This window comes from Priapulus caudatus, unplaced genomic scaffold (assembly GCF_000485595.1).
Source record: "Priapulus caudatus unplaced genomic scaffold, Priapulus_caudatus-5.0.1 Scaffold2590, whole genome shotgun sequence".
Lineage (NCBI taxonomy): Eukaryota > Metazoa > Priapulida > Priapulimorpha > Priapulimorphida > Priapulidae > Priapulus > Priapulus caudatus.
Window position 1 is genome coordinate 4012 of NW_014579651.1, and position 14755 is coordinate 18766.

The 14755-nt window shown below is 49.3% G+C and overlaps 1 protein-coding gene across 1 annotated transcript; it reads right to left on the reverse strand.

Moving 5' to 3' along the window:
* Positions 1 to 675: 675 nt before the first annotated feature.
* LOC106818852 (sodium-dependent proline transporter-like) lies at positions 676 to 11938 on the reverse strand (the record flags this gene model as incomplete). Its single annotated transcript, XM_014823525.1, has 4 exons — positions 11838 to 11938; positions 11046 to 11101; positions 1305 to 1515; positions 676 to 808 (listed from the first exon to the last, which is right to left on the reverse strand). Coding segments are annotated over exons 1-4 (501 nt in total), but the record flags the coding sequence as incomplete, so codon positions are not given.
* Between the last annotated feature and the right edge of the window lie 2817 nt (positions 11939 to 14755).

A 14755-nucleotide genomic window follows, 5' to 3' on the forward strand; every position in this document is an offset into this window, starting at 1 on the left:
GGGATAATGGGATGGGATGCGGTGCGAGTGCGGATGGATGGGATGCATGCGAATGGCGATATATGGATGGATGCATGCATGGCATGGATGCATGGATAGATACATAGGTTTGGGGGTATATAGTTAGATTTTTTGCGTATTTTCCTTTTAACAGCCGTCACCAGCCTGCAGTAACGCCACTGCATTTCCCGGGCCAAACGCGGACGTATCCCAGCTAGTATATATTACTAATAGATAGTTATATATAATATATATATATATATAATATATATATAATATATATTAGAGAGAGAAGAGAGAGAGAGAGAGATGAGAGAGACGAGAGAGAGGCAGAAGAGAGAGAGAAGCAGCAGAGATGAGAAGGGAGAAGAGAGAGAAGAGAGAGAGAAGTAAAAACACCGAACACCCATGTAGATATGAAAACAAATGCTAGAAGAGCATAGAACATGGTGTGAATTTCTAGCATATAAAGTTAAGAATATATAGATATCAATGCTAGATTTTATGGCCTTATGAAGAGAGATAATTCTCGAAAAGCTTGGCGGCTTGGATTAACATTAACACCCTATTATATTTTTTCAAACATTTATATATATATTATTACTATAATTATATAATATATATTATTATATATATATATATATATATATATAATAAGTGTAGTACGTGGCCTACCTTGCCAAGACTACCAACTCCCTTGATTAGAACAAGAAATACTATGAACCAAGCTGCTGCAAGCGAACCAACAAGCACTGGCTGCATTCCACCAGGATCATCTATCCCATCAGAGATATCAAGCACTTTTTTGCTGAAAAGATAAATTAGGCCTACATCGAATTTTGCTCATGGGCTGCCACCTAAAATAACAGCAGTAAAATATGCGAATCTTATATCGTCATATGCATGATTTCATATGCGTTATAATGCTTAATACGGCTTTAGATGGAACGTATATAAGAGTATTAGATAACCTACATATAGAAGAGTATAAATGCTATCAACACTAGCTCCTTAATAACTAATACATTATTAATGCAGGTACGGGAAATACAAAAGAGATATTTAATGTTTTTATTGCGTCATTATATTCGTATATCACCGAGTACGTCTAATGCAAGACGCCTCAAACAGAATCGAAATCAACCGAAAAATACTATGATATCGATTGTATATTATTAAAAAAATGTATCGGTACGTTATCTGCCACTGCCAGCAAAGAAACTACGTAAGTAAAATGAGGACGACGTATGGATCGGTGAGAAGATATTTCATTTTGCGATTTAGATCGCGCTACGAATACGTACTAGAAGTATTCTTCGGATGGTGTGTAGAATGTTGTGTTCTCTTCACCGGTGCTGTTAGATATGCACACGTCGGAGTTCCAATCGTTGTTGCAGTCGGACCACGGCAGTTCGCTCGTCATCGATGAGATCATATAGACGAGACAGTAGGCGACAATGACGTTGTAGTAAAGGCCTATGAGCGCTGACACGAACACCGATGCCACGCCGATACCTACCGACATACGCCAATCAATGGAAATGAATATATATATTTATTTATTTATTTATTTATTTATATGCTTATTAATTTCTTGTTATTATATATACATATATATAAAAACAAAGTCAAGAAATAGGTAAAGGGTGTTTAAATTTTAATCAGCGAGATTTCGAGACGTGCATCTCTTCCTCAGGCTTTCAGCTGACATTCATATTCTTGACATTCATTCATTTTTACTTATATATATATAATATCAAGAGCGAGACCTTCTTTATCTGCTCTTGATAATATATATAATATATATATATAATATATATATAGCAGGCCCGTAGCCAGAGGGGGTTCGGGGGGTTCGAACCGAACCCCCCCCCCGAGCCCCTCCCCCCAAGCCTAAAAATATTTTTTTTTTTTTAATTTGCAAGAATTTCATNTCTCTCTCTCTTCCCTTCTCCCTGTCTCACCTTCTCTCTTCTGCTTCTATCTCTCTCTCCCTGGCCTCTCCCTTCTCTCTCTCTCTCTCTCTCTCTCTCTCTCTCTCTCTCTCGGCAAATTCGACTGCTCTCTCTCTCTCTCTCGCTCCTTGCCTCCCCCTTCTCTCTCTCGCGTGCTCAACTCTTCATTCTCCCTGCCTCCCCCATTCTGCCTCTGCCTCTTCTCTCTCTCCCTGCCTCCCCCTTCTCTTTCTTTCTCGCTTACTCGCTCTCTCTCTGCCTCCCCCTTCGCTCTCTCTCCCTCTCTCTCTCCTTGCCTCCCTTCTCTCTCCCTCTCTCTCTCTATGCTCCCCCTTCTTTCTCTCTCTTTCTCTCTCTCTCTCTCCCTCGATCTCCCTGCCTCCCCTTCTCTCTCGCGCTCTCTCTCTCCCTGCCTCCCCCTTCTCCGTCTCTCCTCTTTCTCTCTCCTCTCGTCCTCTCTCTCTTTCTCTTTCTCTGTGTCTAATAACCACTCTCTGTGTCTCTCTGTGTCAGTATAATTTTTACTGCGGTAATGCGTAATCACACGAATTGACTAGTAATATCATAGTTCTGTCCCTACACACTTCCATAGTACTATGTTGTATATTATATGTAACTCGGAGCGAGCTGCAGCCGGATATCGCGGCGAAGGCGCGCAAACGCCGCGCAAAGCCGCGTAGTGACAATAAAATCTTATTCGATGCCCTATGTAGAAAAATATCGCCAGTGCCCTTTGCGGTACAGATAAAGCTGTATAATCGGTCAATTTTGAGGAGTTCTGGCGTTTCCCACAAGGCCTTTCGACTTATGACGTACGTCGAGAATAAATCAAATGGTGGTAATTGCTCGTTTTACTAGGTCGGTGCATTTCTTTTCGTCTAGAAAAGCGGGTTTGCATTTTCTTCCGTTTCACGCCCTGAATTTTTCTCGTACATATCGCGTCCCATAGATGGCGCGAACGAGGCCCGTTACACGAGGGATTTTCCAGAGTATTTTTTCCACACAAGGATCGGCGATCAGCTCTAGACTGCCGCACGGTGGGAGAGTTCACACGACCTGCACTAACTATAACTTTAGTGTTAGCGAAAGATACTTTACCCCGTCATACAAATACATATATATGTGCATGGCTTGGGCACCAGCAACACTAATATTAACAATACTATATAGGTGGCCTTAGCGCGCGCTGTCATACAAAAATAACGTTGGTGAGTGTTAGCGCTGGCGCAATATTCACCAGAGGAGTTATATTTTGTGATATATATTTTTTAAAATTGTTTAGGGGATATCCTCAGCCATAGACTTTCCCTAATAAACAAGCTATCAGTAGACCTGTGTTTCTACTTAGGAAAGCGCCCTAGCAGTAGGGTACAAAACACCTATTTCTTTACCCTCCGCATCCTTCCCCCTTGCCTCCCCTGATTCCTCGCTCAGCCTTCTACACTGCCCCCAGCTATCGTCCCCTGTCGCCTGTTCAGTCTCCCATCCCCGCTTCCCCCTTAGGAAATCTATATTATTATGAGTTTTCCTCAGACGGCAGCCACACGCCTAACAAGGTGCAACGCGCATTGCGCATATCTCCGAGAGCATCGTATTTTGCAAAGATTATGCATCTAAAATAAAGAAGATTATCCTAGCCGCAATGATTTATATGATCAACATTCTTATCAGTTGACATCATTTAAGAAATTCGCAGGAAGGACCTTGCATGAAGGGACCGCTGCCTATTACCAACCTGTACACAATCTGCGTTAAGTTAGTGTCGTTAGCGCTGCGCACAATATCTCACCAGAGGAGGTATATTTTTGTGATCAATATGCATTTAAAAATGAGTTTTGGGATATCTCAGCATAGATTTCCCTAAAAACGTTTATAGTAGGTCTGTTGTTATATAATCAGGAGACGCGCCCTAGCATGAAGGCGTTACAAAACACCTATTTTTATGCCCTCGCGTCCTTTCCCCTTGCCTCCCCTATCCCTCGCTCAGCCTCCTTCTACCGCCCCCAGCTATCTTTCCTGCACGCTTTCCTCAGTTCTCCATCCCCGCCTCCCCCTCAGAAGCTATATTATGAAGTTGTTCCTCGGACTGCACTGGCAGCTAACAAGTGTTGCCGACGTATGCGCAATATCTCCGAGAGCAATCGGTATTTTGACAAAGATCATGCATTTAAAATGAAGGGAGTTATCTAGCATAGATTTATATTTGATAACATTCCATCAGTTAATCATTAAGAAATGCAAGAGGGACTTGCATGTAGGTCCCCCGCTGCGATATACCAGCCAGTACATAAAATTCTGGCCTTACGTTAGTGTGTTAGCACAGCATGGCAATATCTCCCGGAGGAGTTATGTTTTTGTGATTGATATGCATTAAAAATGGTTAGGGGGTATCTCAACATAGATTTCCTTAATAAACTTTTATCAGTAGACCTCTGTCTATATTGAGGAGAGCGCCCTAGCATGTAAGGTACAAAACACCAACTTTATGCCCTCGAGCCCTTCCCCTTGATTCCGCTGTCCTTCGCTCAGCCTCCTTCTTCTACCGTCCCCAGCTATCTTTCCTGTCGCTTTTCCTCAGTCTTCCATCTCCTCTTCCCATCAGCAAGCTATATTATGAAGTTTCCCTTAGGCGGCAATTTTTTCCCACGAGAGTTCCGCACCACAGCCAATCAGCGCACTCCATTCACTCGACTTCCTCGAAGCAACAATGTAAAAATGAATACACCATAACCCTACCCTACACTATTATAATCAACATATATATACGAACCATATATTACAAAACACTATCTATGGTGGGTCCGGAACTCTAATGGGAAAAAAAAATTTGCGGCCGGGGGAGACATGCATTTATACCCTCCTCCTACTCCTCCTCCTCCTCCTCCTCCTCCTCCCCCTCCTCACATGAAGATGCCAACCTACAGATAAACGACTGCGACATGACGCGCGGTGTTGAAAGAAGGGAGAGGGATGAAAGAGGGGGAGGGGTGAAAGAGGAGGAGGGGTGAAAGAGGGGGAGGGGTAAAAGAGGGGGAGGGGTGAAAGAGGAAGGGGGTGCAAGGGGGGGAGGCGTGAAAGAAGGGGGAGGGGTGCGGAGAGGGAGTGAAGATGGGAGAGGCGTGAACAAAGGGGGAGGGCGTGAAAGCTGGGAGGGGTTTTGAAAAGGTGAGAGGAGTGAAAGAGGGGGAGGGGTTGATGAAGAAGAAGAGGGCTTGCAAGAGGGGGAGGGCATCCCTGTGAAAGAGGGAGAGGGGTGAAAGAGGGGGAGGGGTGAAAGAGGGAGGGGTGAAAGAGGGGGAGGGGTGAAAGAGGGGGAGGGGTGAAAGAATGGGAGGGATGAAAGAGGGGGAGGGGTGAAAGAAGAGGTGGGGTATACGTTAAGTGTGAGGACGAGGTATATGGCCGGGGAGCCGTGAATGAGAAGCACGATATATATGGTGAGAGAAGAAGTGAGGTGAGCGGTGGGTGGGAGATGGCTAGAGAGCGAAGGGTGGGAGCGGGTAAGATAGGAGAGGACGAATCAGGAGGGTGGTGGGTGGGTGGGGTGATGGAGTCGGATGTGCATATGATGGGTGTATGTATGTATATAATCTACATGGGTAGGAGAGATGGACGGGGTGACGAGGGGTTGGGTGCTACTTCCTGTACACTGTACAGACTAGTACGCATGTGATGATATACGCGTGGGGGAAAGCATGGTGTTGCGTACGGGGTAGGCGTGCACTAGTCGAGTGACCTGCTTAGATAGAGGCGAGGTCCGCAAGGATGCTGAGCGGCGCCAGGGCTGCGTGCGTGCGTGCGTTTACAGATAGCGTCATCGGCGTGACAGCCGGAGTGACAGCTGCTGATGAAGCCATTGAAATGCGCTCAGCAGGAACACACGCACACACACACGCACGCACGCACGCACGCACGCACACTCGCACGCGCACACATACACACACAAGCGCACGCACGCACACTCGCACGCGCACACATACACACACGCACGCACGCACACGCGCGGACACACACACACTCGCACGCGCGCGCACACACACACACACATGCACGGCGCCGCAACACACACGCACGCACACGCACAGCACGCACTGCACGCATGACGCACACCACGCACGCACACACACACACACACGCACGGACACACGCGCGCACGCACGCACGCACTCACGCACGCGCGCGCGCACACACACACACAAACTCACTCCAGACTTCAGACGAAGCTGTACATGCCTCCTGGCGAACACAATTAGGCGAAGACGTTTAGTTTCACGATGCCACCTAACATACCTTACAGCTACAAGATGTTTTCAGCTTCTACGCCGAAACCCTTCAACCTCGCTCACGTCTCCAATTGCTCCACGACGCTCAGCTTCCCTACTGAAACCCTCTAGATTCAGTCAGGTACCTAACCTACATGCGATGCTCAGCTTCCCTACTGAAACCCATCTAGATTCAAGTCACGGTACCTAACCTACACGCGAATGCTCAAGCTTCCTACTGAAACCCTCTAGATTCGTCAGTACTAAACCACACGCGATGCTCGCTTCCCTACTGAACCCTCCTAGATTCAGCTCAGGTACCTAACCTACACGCGATTGCTTCAGCTTTCACCTATCTGAAACCCTCTGATTCAGTCAGGTACCTAACCCCAACACGCGATGCTCAGCTCCCTACATGAAGCTCTCTTAGATTCCAGTCAGGTACCTACCCACAACGCGATGCTCAGGCTTCCCTACTGAAACCCTCTAGCTTCAGTCAGGTACCTAACCCACACGCGATGCTCAGCTTCCCTACTGAAACCCTCTAGCTTCAGTCAGGTACCTAAACTACACGCGATGCTCAGAATCCCTACTGAAACCCTCTAGATTCAGTCAGGTACATAATCTACACGCAATGCTCAGCTTCCCTACTGAAACCCTCTAGATTCAGCCAGGTACCTAAACTACACGCGATGCTCAGCTTCCCTACTGAAACCCTCTAGATTCAGTCAGGTACCTAACCCACACGCAATGCTCAGCTTCCCTACTGAAACCCTCTAGATTCAGTCAGGTACCTAATCTACACGCGATGCTCAGCTTTCATACTGAAACCCTCTAGATTCAGTCAGGTACCTAACCCACACGCAATGCTCAGCTTCCCTACTGAAACCCTCTAGATTCAGTCAGGTACCTAATCTACACGCGNATGCTCAGCTTCCCTACTGAAACCCTCTAGATTCAGTCAGGTACCTAACCTACACGCGATGCTCAGCTTCCCTACTGAAACCCTCTAGATTCAGTCAGGTACCTAACCCACACGCGATGCTCAGCTTCCCTACTGAAACCCTCTAGATTCAGTCAGGTACCTAACCTACACGCGATGCTCGGGTTTTAGTAGGGTAGCTTACCTGACTGAATCTAGAAGCTGAGCATTGCGTGTAGGTTAGGTCCCTATTGAAATCCTCTAGATTCAGTCAGGTACCTAATCTACACGCAATGCTCAGCTACCCTACTAAAACCCTCTAGATTCAGTCAGGTACCTAACCTACACGCAATGCTCAGTTTCCCTACTGAAACCCTCTAGATTCAGTCAGGTACCTAATCTACACGCGATGCTCAGCTTCCCTACTGAAACTCTCTAGATTCAGTCAGGTACCTAACCTACACGTGATGTTCAGCTTCCCTATTGAAACCCTCTAGATTCAGTCAGGTATCTCACCTACATGCGATGCTCAGCTTCCCAACTGAAGCCCTTTACATCGTCGCCGCCGACCTCCGCCAGGCAGCTTGCAGCTTCCGTCTAAGCTAAAAGCCTTGGCTTGCAGCATCGACATATCGGAGGAGGGGTGGTGAGGGGGGGGGTTAGCAACGTTAATTAACCACTGGTAATTTCTCCCAAATTACCGCCACTGATGCGAGGGTAATCGTGTGTGTCGTGAGTGCGTGCGTGCGTGCGTGCGTGCGTGCGTGTACGTAATGTGCGCCTATAGTAATGGCAGGCACACACGCGCGCGGGCGNTCGCGCACACACACAACACTCGCACCGCGCCAGCGACACATCAACACACACATGCACGCGCGCATCCACACACGGCACGCACCACGCACCGCACGCACGCACGGCATCGACGCACACAACGCACAAGTAAGCAAAGTTAATTCAACAACAGACACCGCTACTGGAACACGCGCTGCCAAACTCGCAACCAGAGCAACAGACATCACCACTGCGCGACCCGCACAACACACACTACAACTCACTCCAGACTTCAGACGAAGCCTGTACATGCCTCCTGGCGAACACAATTAGCGAAGATTTATTTCACGATTGCCTAGCCCTAACATACCTTAACACGCTACAAGATGTTTTCATGGCTTCTACCCGAAACCCTTCAAACCTCGCGGCCCCTTCACGTCTGCCAATTGCTCCACGGACGCTCAGCTTTCCCTACTGAATACCCTCTAGATTTCAGTCAGGTAACCTAACCTACATTGGCGATGCTTCCAGCTCTCGCTACTGAAACGCCTCTACGTATTCAGTCAGGTTCACCTAACCTACACGCGATGCTCAGCTTCCTATCTGAACAGCCTCTATGATCAGTCAGGTACCTAACCTACACGCGAATGCTCAGCTTCCGTCTACTGAAACCCTCTAGATTCAGTCCAGGTACCTATACCTACACGCGATGCTTCCAGCTTCCTTACTGAAACCCTCTAGATTCACTCAGGTACCTAAACGCCACACGCTAATGCTCAGCTTCCCTAGCTGAAACGCCTCTAAGATTCAGTCAGGTACCTAAACTCACAACACGCGATGGCTCAGCTCCCCTAACTAGAAACCCTCTACAGATTTAGTCGGTTACTTTAAACTGCACGCGGATGCTTCAGGCTTCCCTACTAAAAACGCCTCTAGATTCAGTCAGGTACGCTAACCTTACACGCGATGCTCAAGCTTCCCATACTGAAGACCCTCTAGATTCCACTCAGGTACCCTAACCTACGACGCGATGTCCTCAGCTTCGCCTACTGAGAACCCTCTAGATTTCAGTCCAGGTACCTAACCTACACAACGAGTGTCTCAGCTTCCCTACTGACGCCTCTAGATTCACTCAGGTACCTAACCCACCCCGATACTCAGACCATTCCCTACTGACAACCTCTAGATTTCCAGTTCAGGTACCTAACCTATCACGCGATGCTCACTACGCGCTAATGAAAACTCCTCTAGATTCAGTCAGGTACCACTAACCTACACCAAATGCTCCAGCTACCTACTAAAACCTCTCTTAGAATCAAGTCAGGTACCTAACCTACCACGATGCTCAGCTACCCTACTAAAACCCTCTAGATTTACAGTCAGGTAACCTAACCTAACACGCAATGCTCAGCTACCGCTATCTAAAACCTCAGATTCAGTCAGGTACCTAACCTACACGCAATGCTCAGCTTCCCTATTGGAAATCCTCTAGATTCAGTCAGGTAGCCTAATCTACAACGCAATGCTGTCAAGCTACCCTACTAAAACCCATCTAGAACTTCAGTCAGGTACCCTAACCTACACGCAAATGCCTCAAAGGCCCCTACTGAACCTCTAGATCAGTCAGGTACCTAATCTATCACGCGATGCTCAGTCATTCGCTACTGTAAACTCTCTAGATTGCAGTCAGGTCGTACACCTAAACACGTGATGTTCAGCTTCCCTTATTGACCCCTCTAGATTCAGTCAGGTATCTCTACGACTAACATGCGATTGGCTCAGCTTCCACTGAAAGCCCTTTATCATTCGTCGCCGCCGACCTCCGCCAGGCAGCTTGTCAGGCTTCCGTTCTAGAGCTAAAAGCCTTGGCTTGCAGCATTCGTACAATATCGGAGAGGGGTGGTGAGGGGGGGGTTTACTAACGTTTAATTAATTAACCCACTGGTAATTTTCTTCCCCAAATTACCGACTGATGCCGAGGGTTAATTCGTGTGTGTCTCGTGAGTGCGTGCGTGCGTGCGTGCGTGCGTGTTTACGTTAATGTGCGCCCCCATATAATAATGGCAGCACACACGCGCGCGGCGCTCTTATTTAGATCGACAGGTGGCCAAACGTTTAGGTGGTGGCATAATCGTTTATTTTGCAAAATTTATGGCCTTTAAAATGAAGAGGAGTTATCCTACATTAGATTTAATATGAATAACATCTCCACCAGTAATATCATTTAAGAAATACGAAGGAAAAGACGCTTGCATGTAAGGTCCCTGCTGGTATACACCAAAGGCCAGTTACACAATCCTGGCTACGTTAGTGTGTAAATAGCGCAATGCGCAATATCTGCACCAAGAGGAGGTTATATTTTGTGATGTAATATGCATTTAAAATGGTTTTGGGATATCTTCAAGCATGATTTCCTTAATAAACTTTATCAGTAGACCTCTGGCCTATATTCAGAGAGAGCGCCCATAGCATATAAGGTACAAATCACCTACTTTTTGGGCCCTTGCGTCTTCCCTTGCCCCCCGACTGTCCCTGCGCTCAGCTCCTTCTTCTTCTACGGCCTCTCAGCTATCTTTCCTGCCGCCTTTCCTCAGTCCCCTCTCTTCTCCTGCCCCCCTCAGGCAAGCTATAATATGAGATCTATGGCATAACCGAATGGCGAGCGTCAATTACAATTATCTGACCTTGCATGGAATATAGGATGTTGATACATGTTTAAATTCATTTTCTATGAACTTATCTAATAAAGTAGAGACATAATATATTAACTTATATAAGTTCCGATAGGTGGCGCGGTCAAAGATGTTTGTTATTGTAGCGGTCAAGGGTCTACCGAGATCCCGTGACCCGCGTCCTAAGGTGATTCAAGTATAACTGGTAGGGTTCACCTGCGGTCTACGTGACTGCGTTGCCGAGATGTTATGGTGGCCTCGAACCCCTGGATCTTAACAGGGATGGTACCTTGGGGGAGCCACACGTGACGGCAATTATGGTAAATATAAGCTGGCTGTCCTCGTAGCGAAAGTTGTGCTTCTGGTTTTTCTTAGGCCACGGCTCCATAGTACCACAACGCGAGGGTTATCAACCGAGTGGTAAGATGTACGTACGTTCACGTTTCATTCCCCGACTCACCCTCTGCCTGGTGCTTGCTGACGGCTTGACCGTCCCTGCACGCAGACACGTTGAATCTGCGGGCCGTATTATGTTGATAGTATTTATATGCTGTGTTTGCTGCTTTCTGGGCATTCAGCCCAAGTTTGTGTGATCGTTTATAGGCTACCGGCCTGTTTGTCGGTATGCTAATAAAAGCACTCGTTCATTCCCGTTTTGAATAGCCAAGAACATGGTGTCGTGTCATCTGTGTCACTGCTTGTGTCGCAGCGACTGGATCCATGATCAAAACCTGTAAGCGGGCAGCATGAAGGCCGTGACTGGCCCAAAATACGTCACAGTGTGTTGGCGCGTATCAGGATCCACGCAAGAGAGCGAGGGCAGGAGAACAGCCCCGGTGCTGGTTTTCTGCTGAATCAGGCAGTAATCAGTAACCACCAACTCCCGACAGGGTCGTGTTGGCTTGTGCCCCAGGCAAACATGTCCCCATGTCCGGGCCAGTAGGCAGGCGAAGGGCTGGTGTCAATCGCCAGCACCCGGCTGTGGCTGGAGGGCTACGAGGACCCCTAATGCTGCGGTGGCCTAGCGTACGCCTGCCGCCACTGCGCCAAAACGTCCTGCAACCTAAAAAAGACACCGTCGCAGTGTCCCCCTTTCCGACGAAGGAGGATGTCCTTGGCCTCTGCTTGCCCGTAGATGGTTCTACCCGGCAGGAGATAAGTGCCAAGGCCTCTCAAGTCCCGGTGGTAAGCCGGGCTCCTCGGGATTGGGATGGCGGAGTAGCTGGGGGACTAGGGCTGGTGGGTGCATTGCCTGACCATCGTGTGGGAGGCCAGCCGGAGACCATGTGTTTTCCGGTCGGGAGCCATGAGTCCCACGCCCATCGCTTGGCGATGGTGAATGGTGTCTCCCATTTTGAACTTGTCCCAAGACGGCCGGACGTTTGTGGGTGTGGACGGCCGAAGGCCGAGTCGTTCGCGCCACCGTGCCCCAGCACGTCTACCCCTTGGGCAAGTTTGATGGGTCGAGCAACGAATTGCCCTGACGAGGGGCGACGGGGGTATCAACCCGTCAACTCTGTCCCCGGGAGTGGGCCGGAAATGGAAATCCAGTTGGAGGCGCGAAGGCCTGCTTGGGCATACCATGCAGCAGGCCCCGATGAGATTGCGCACATTCTCTGGTCAAGGGGCAGATCCATTAGATGCGTTCTTCTGGCATTTTGACATCGTGGCACGTCACAATGGCTGGACTGCCGGCGAGCGAGCCGCACATCTGGCTGGTGCTCTGGATTACCCGGCGTCCGCCATTCTGTACGAATGCACTGATAAATTTTTCGAGGAAGAAATTTGCTGGGCGCTGACGTCTAGGCTGCGTCTCCGTCTCGATGAGCGGATGAAACGGCCGACTGAGAGCTGGACTGAGTTTGCACGAGACTTGGAACAGCTGGTCGGTAGGGTTGAGCTTGAACTCTCCCGGTTGCAATGCAGCAGACGTGCACGCTGGCTGGTGCTCCGTGCGATTACGGACGCTGCCCAGAAAATCTATGTGATGGACAGAGATGATCGCACTGCGGAGTGCACGGCATGGGCCGCTGATCAATATGAGTTGATTATGAGGTCAATTCGAGGATCCGTCTCTCGTAAACCGAAAGCTCGTCCGGTAGCTACCGCACGGGCACCGATGGGGAATGATCTCCCTCAGCCTGGGAAGGAACAAACCCCATCTGAAGGCACAGTAATCAAAGCTTCAGAGTCCCAGCTGTTTGCTGCGGCTTTGAAGGAGATTACTACCCTAGTACAGACACTGATGGCGAGGGACGCTAAAGGCACACCACACAGTGCCGCTGGAAAGGGTCAGCGGGCAGACGGTAAGGCAGTGCAGTGTTACAACTGCCGCCGATACGGGCATATCTCCCGTCACTCCCCTGCCCGTACCGTTGAGCTAAAGTCGGGAGCTCTGCCATGCTCTCGCGAGGGTCAGCCACGCCGGTGAACCCGGTCCTTGGATAAGAGCTCGGTAAGCGAGTAGTGGTCAGCCCATGTGCACCACCACATCCAGTACACAGTCGTTCTGGGCTGCGGCCTGCCCAGGTGACGAGCTATCGGCTCCAACCTCGGCTGCGAGCTGCCTGGCTGCTTCCAGTGTCCACTGTGGTCAAATGATTGACTTCACAGTGGACACTGGCGCAGAAATTTCGTTACTGGATCGGGCATCCTACCTCTCGTTACCCCCGTGTAGGCCTGGCCTGCAGGAAACGGAAGCGATGTTGGTGGATGCTCAGGGAAATGATATCCCTGCGGTGGGGGGAATGTGCACGGACCTGGCCATCCACGGTAGGCAGTATATCTACAACCTGCTCGTTGTGAAGTCGAGTCTTCGCGGAGGGTTGCTCGAACTGGATTTCATGTGTGACCGAGGGTGTCAGCTGGATGTGACCGGAGGGCATCTGCCCATTGACAATGTCATGCACATGCTGCATGAGAAGAATGGGTTGCAGAGGCGGGTGCTGCGGGCAGCATGCCGCACGGTACTTGCCCCGAACCACGGTGCTGTGGTAATGGGTGAATTTGCCAAGGATCTCTGGCCCAGAGACATGCTAGAGACATGAAGTTCCGGGAGAGTTACAGAGGAAGTGGAGCTCTCATGGCCCGATGTCTGGTAGACACCAGCAGGCATGACGTTCCCCTCTCTGTTGTCAACTCGAGGGAAACGGAGCTGGTCATCAATCCTGGTACCGAACTAGCTTGGCTGGAACCGGTCACGCAGGTTGCTCTGGCAGAAGTCCGAATTGACTCAAAAGTTGAGGTTGAGAACAAAGAGACTGAGGTCCCGGGTCATCTTCAACCCCTGTTAGATGGGGTGGATGAATCTCTGACCCACAAACAAAGGATGGCTGTAGCAGAGACGCTCTGTCTGTATGCCTCTTTGTTTACCACTCCCGGTGAGAAGCTAGGCCATACTAGCCTCGTGCGGCTTACTATTAACACGGGTACGCACCCCCTATTAAGCAAGCCCCGAAGCGCTGTGCCTTGATGAAACAGGAGGTGATAAATACGGAGGTCGGAAAAATGCTTCGTGATGGCATGATCCGTCCGAGCAGTAGCCCTTGGGCTTCCCCTGTCGTGTTAGTTACTCCTTTGAACAGCCCAGCAACCTCCGAATAGCCCAGCAACCTTTGAATAGCCCAGCAACCTCCTTTGAACGGTTGATGGAGCTGGTCCTTCGAGGATTGCTATGAACGGAGTGTTTAGTCTACTTCAATGATAGGTTTCACTTTGACGATAAGGCGTTGGCCAACCTCCACCATGTGTTTAACCGATTGGCAAATGCCGGCTTGATGCTCAAACCGACAAAGTGCTCGCTATTCTGGAGAAGTGCCTCGTGTCTCGGACACGTTGTGACAGCCGATGGCGTCCAATGTGATCCTGAGAAGGTAAAAGCGGCAGGACAGTGGGAGGTGCTGCGATCTGTTGCGGACGTGCGGAGCTTCCTGAGATTCGCTAACTACTATCGGCAATTTATCTCAGGCTTTGCTACTACAGGGCACCCACTGACGCAGCTTACCCGGAAAGGTGTCTGTTTTCGATAGTCAGATAAATGTGAGGAGGCCTTCAATACTTTTAAACGGCAACTCACCTCTGCCCAGTACTTGTATATCCCCACGGGGATGGCGAGTTCATACTGGATACTGATGCCAGTGCCAGATGGAGATGAGAAGGTCATAGCCTATG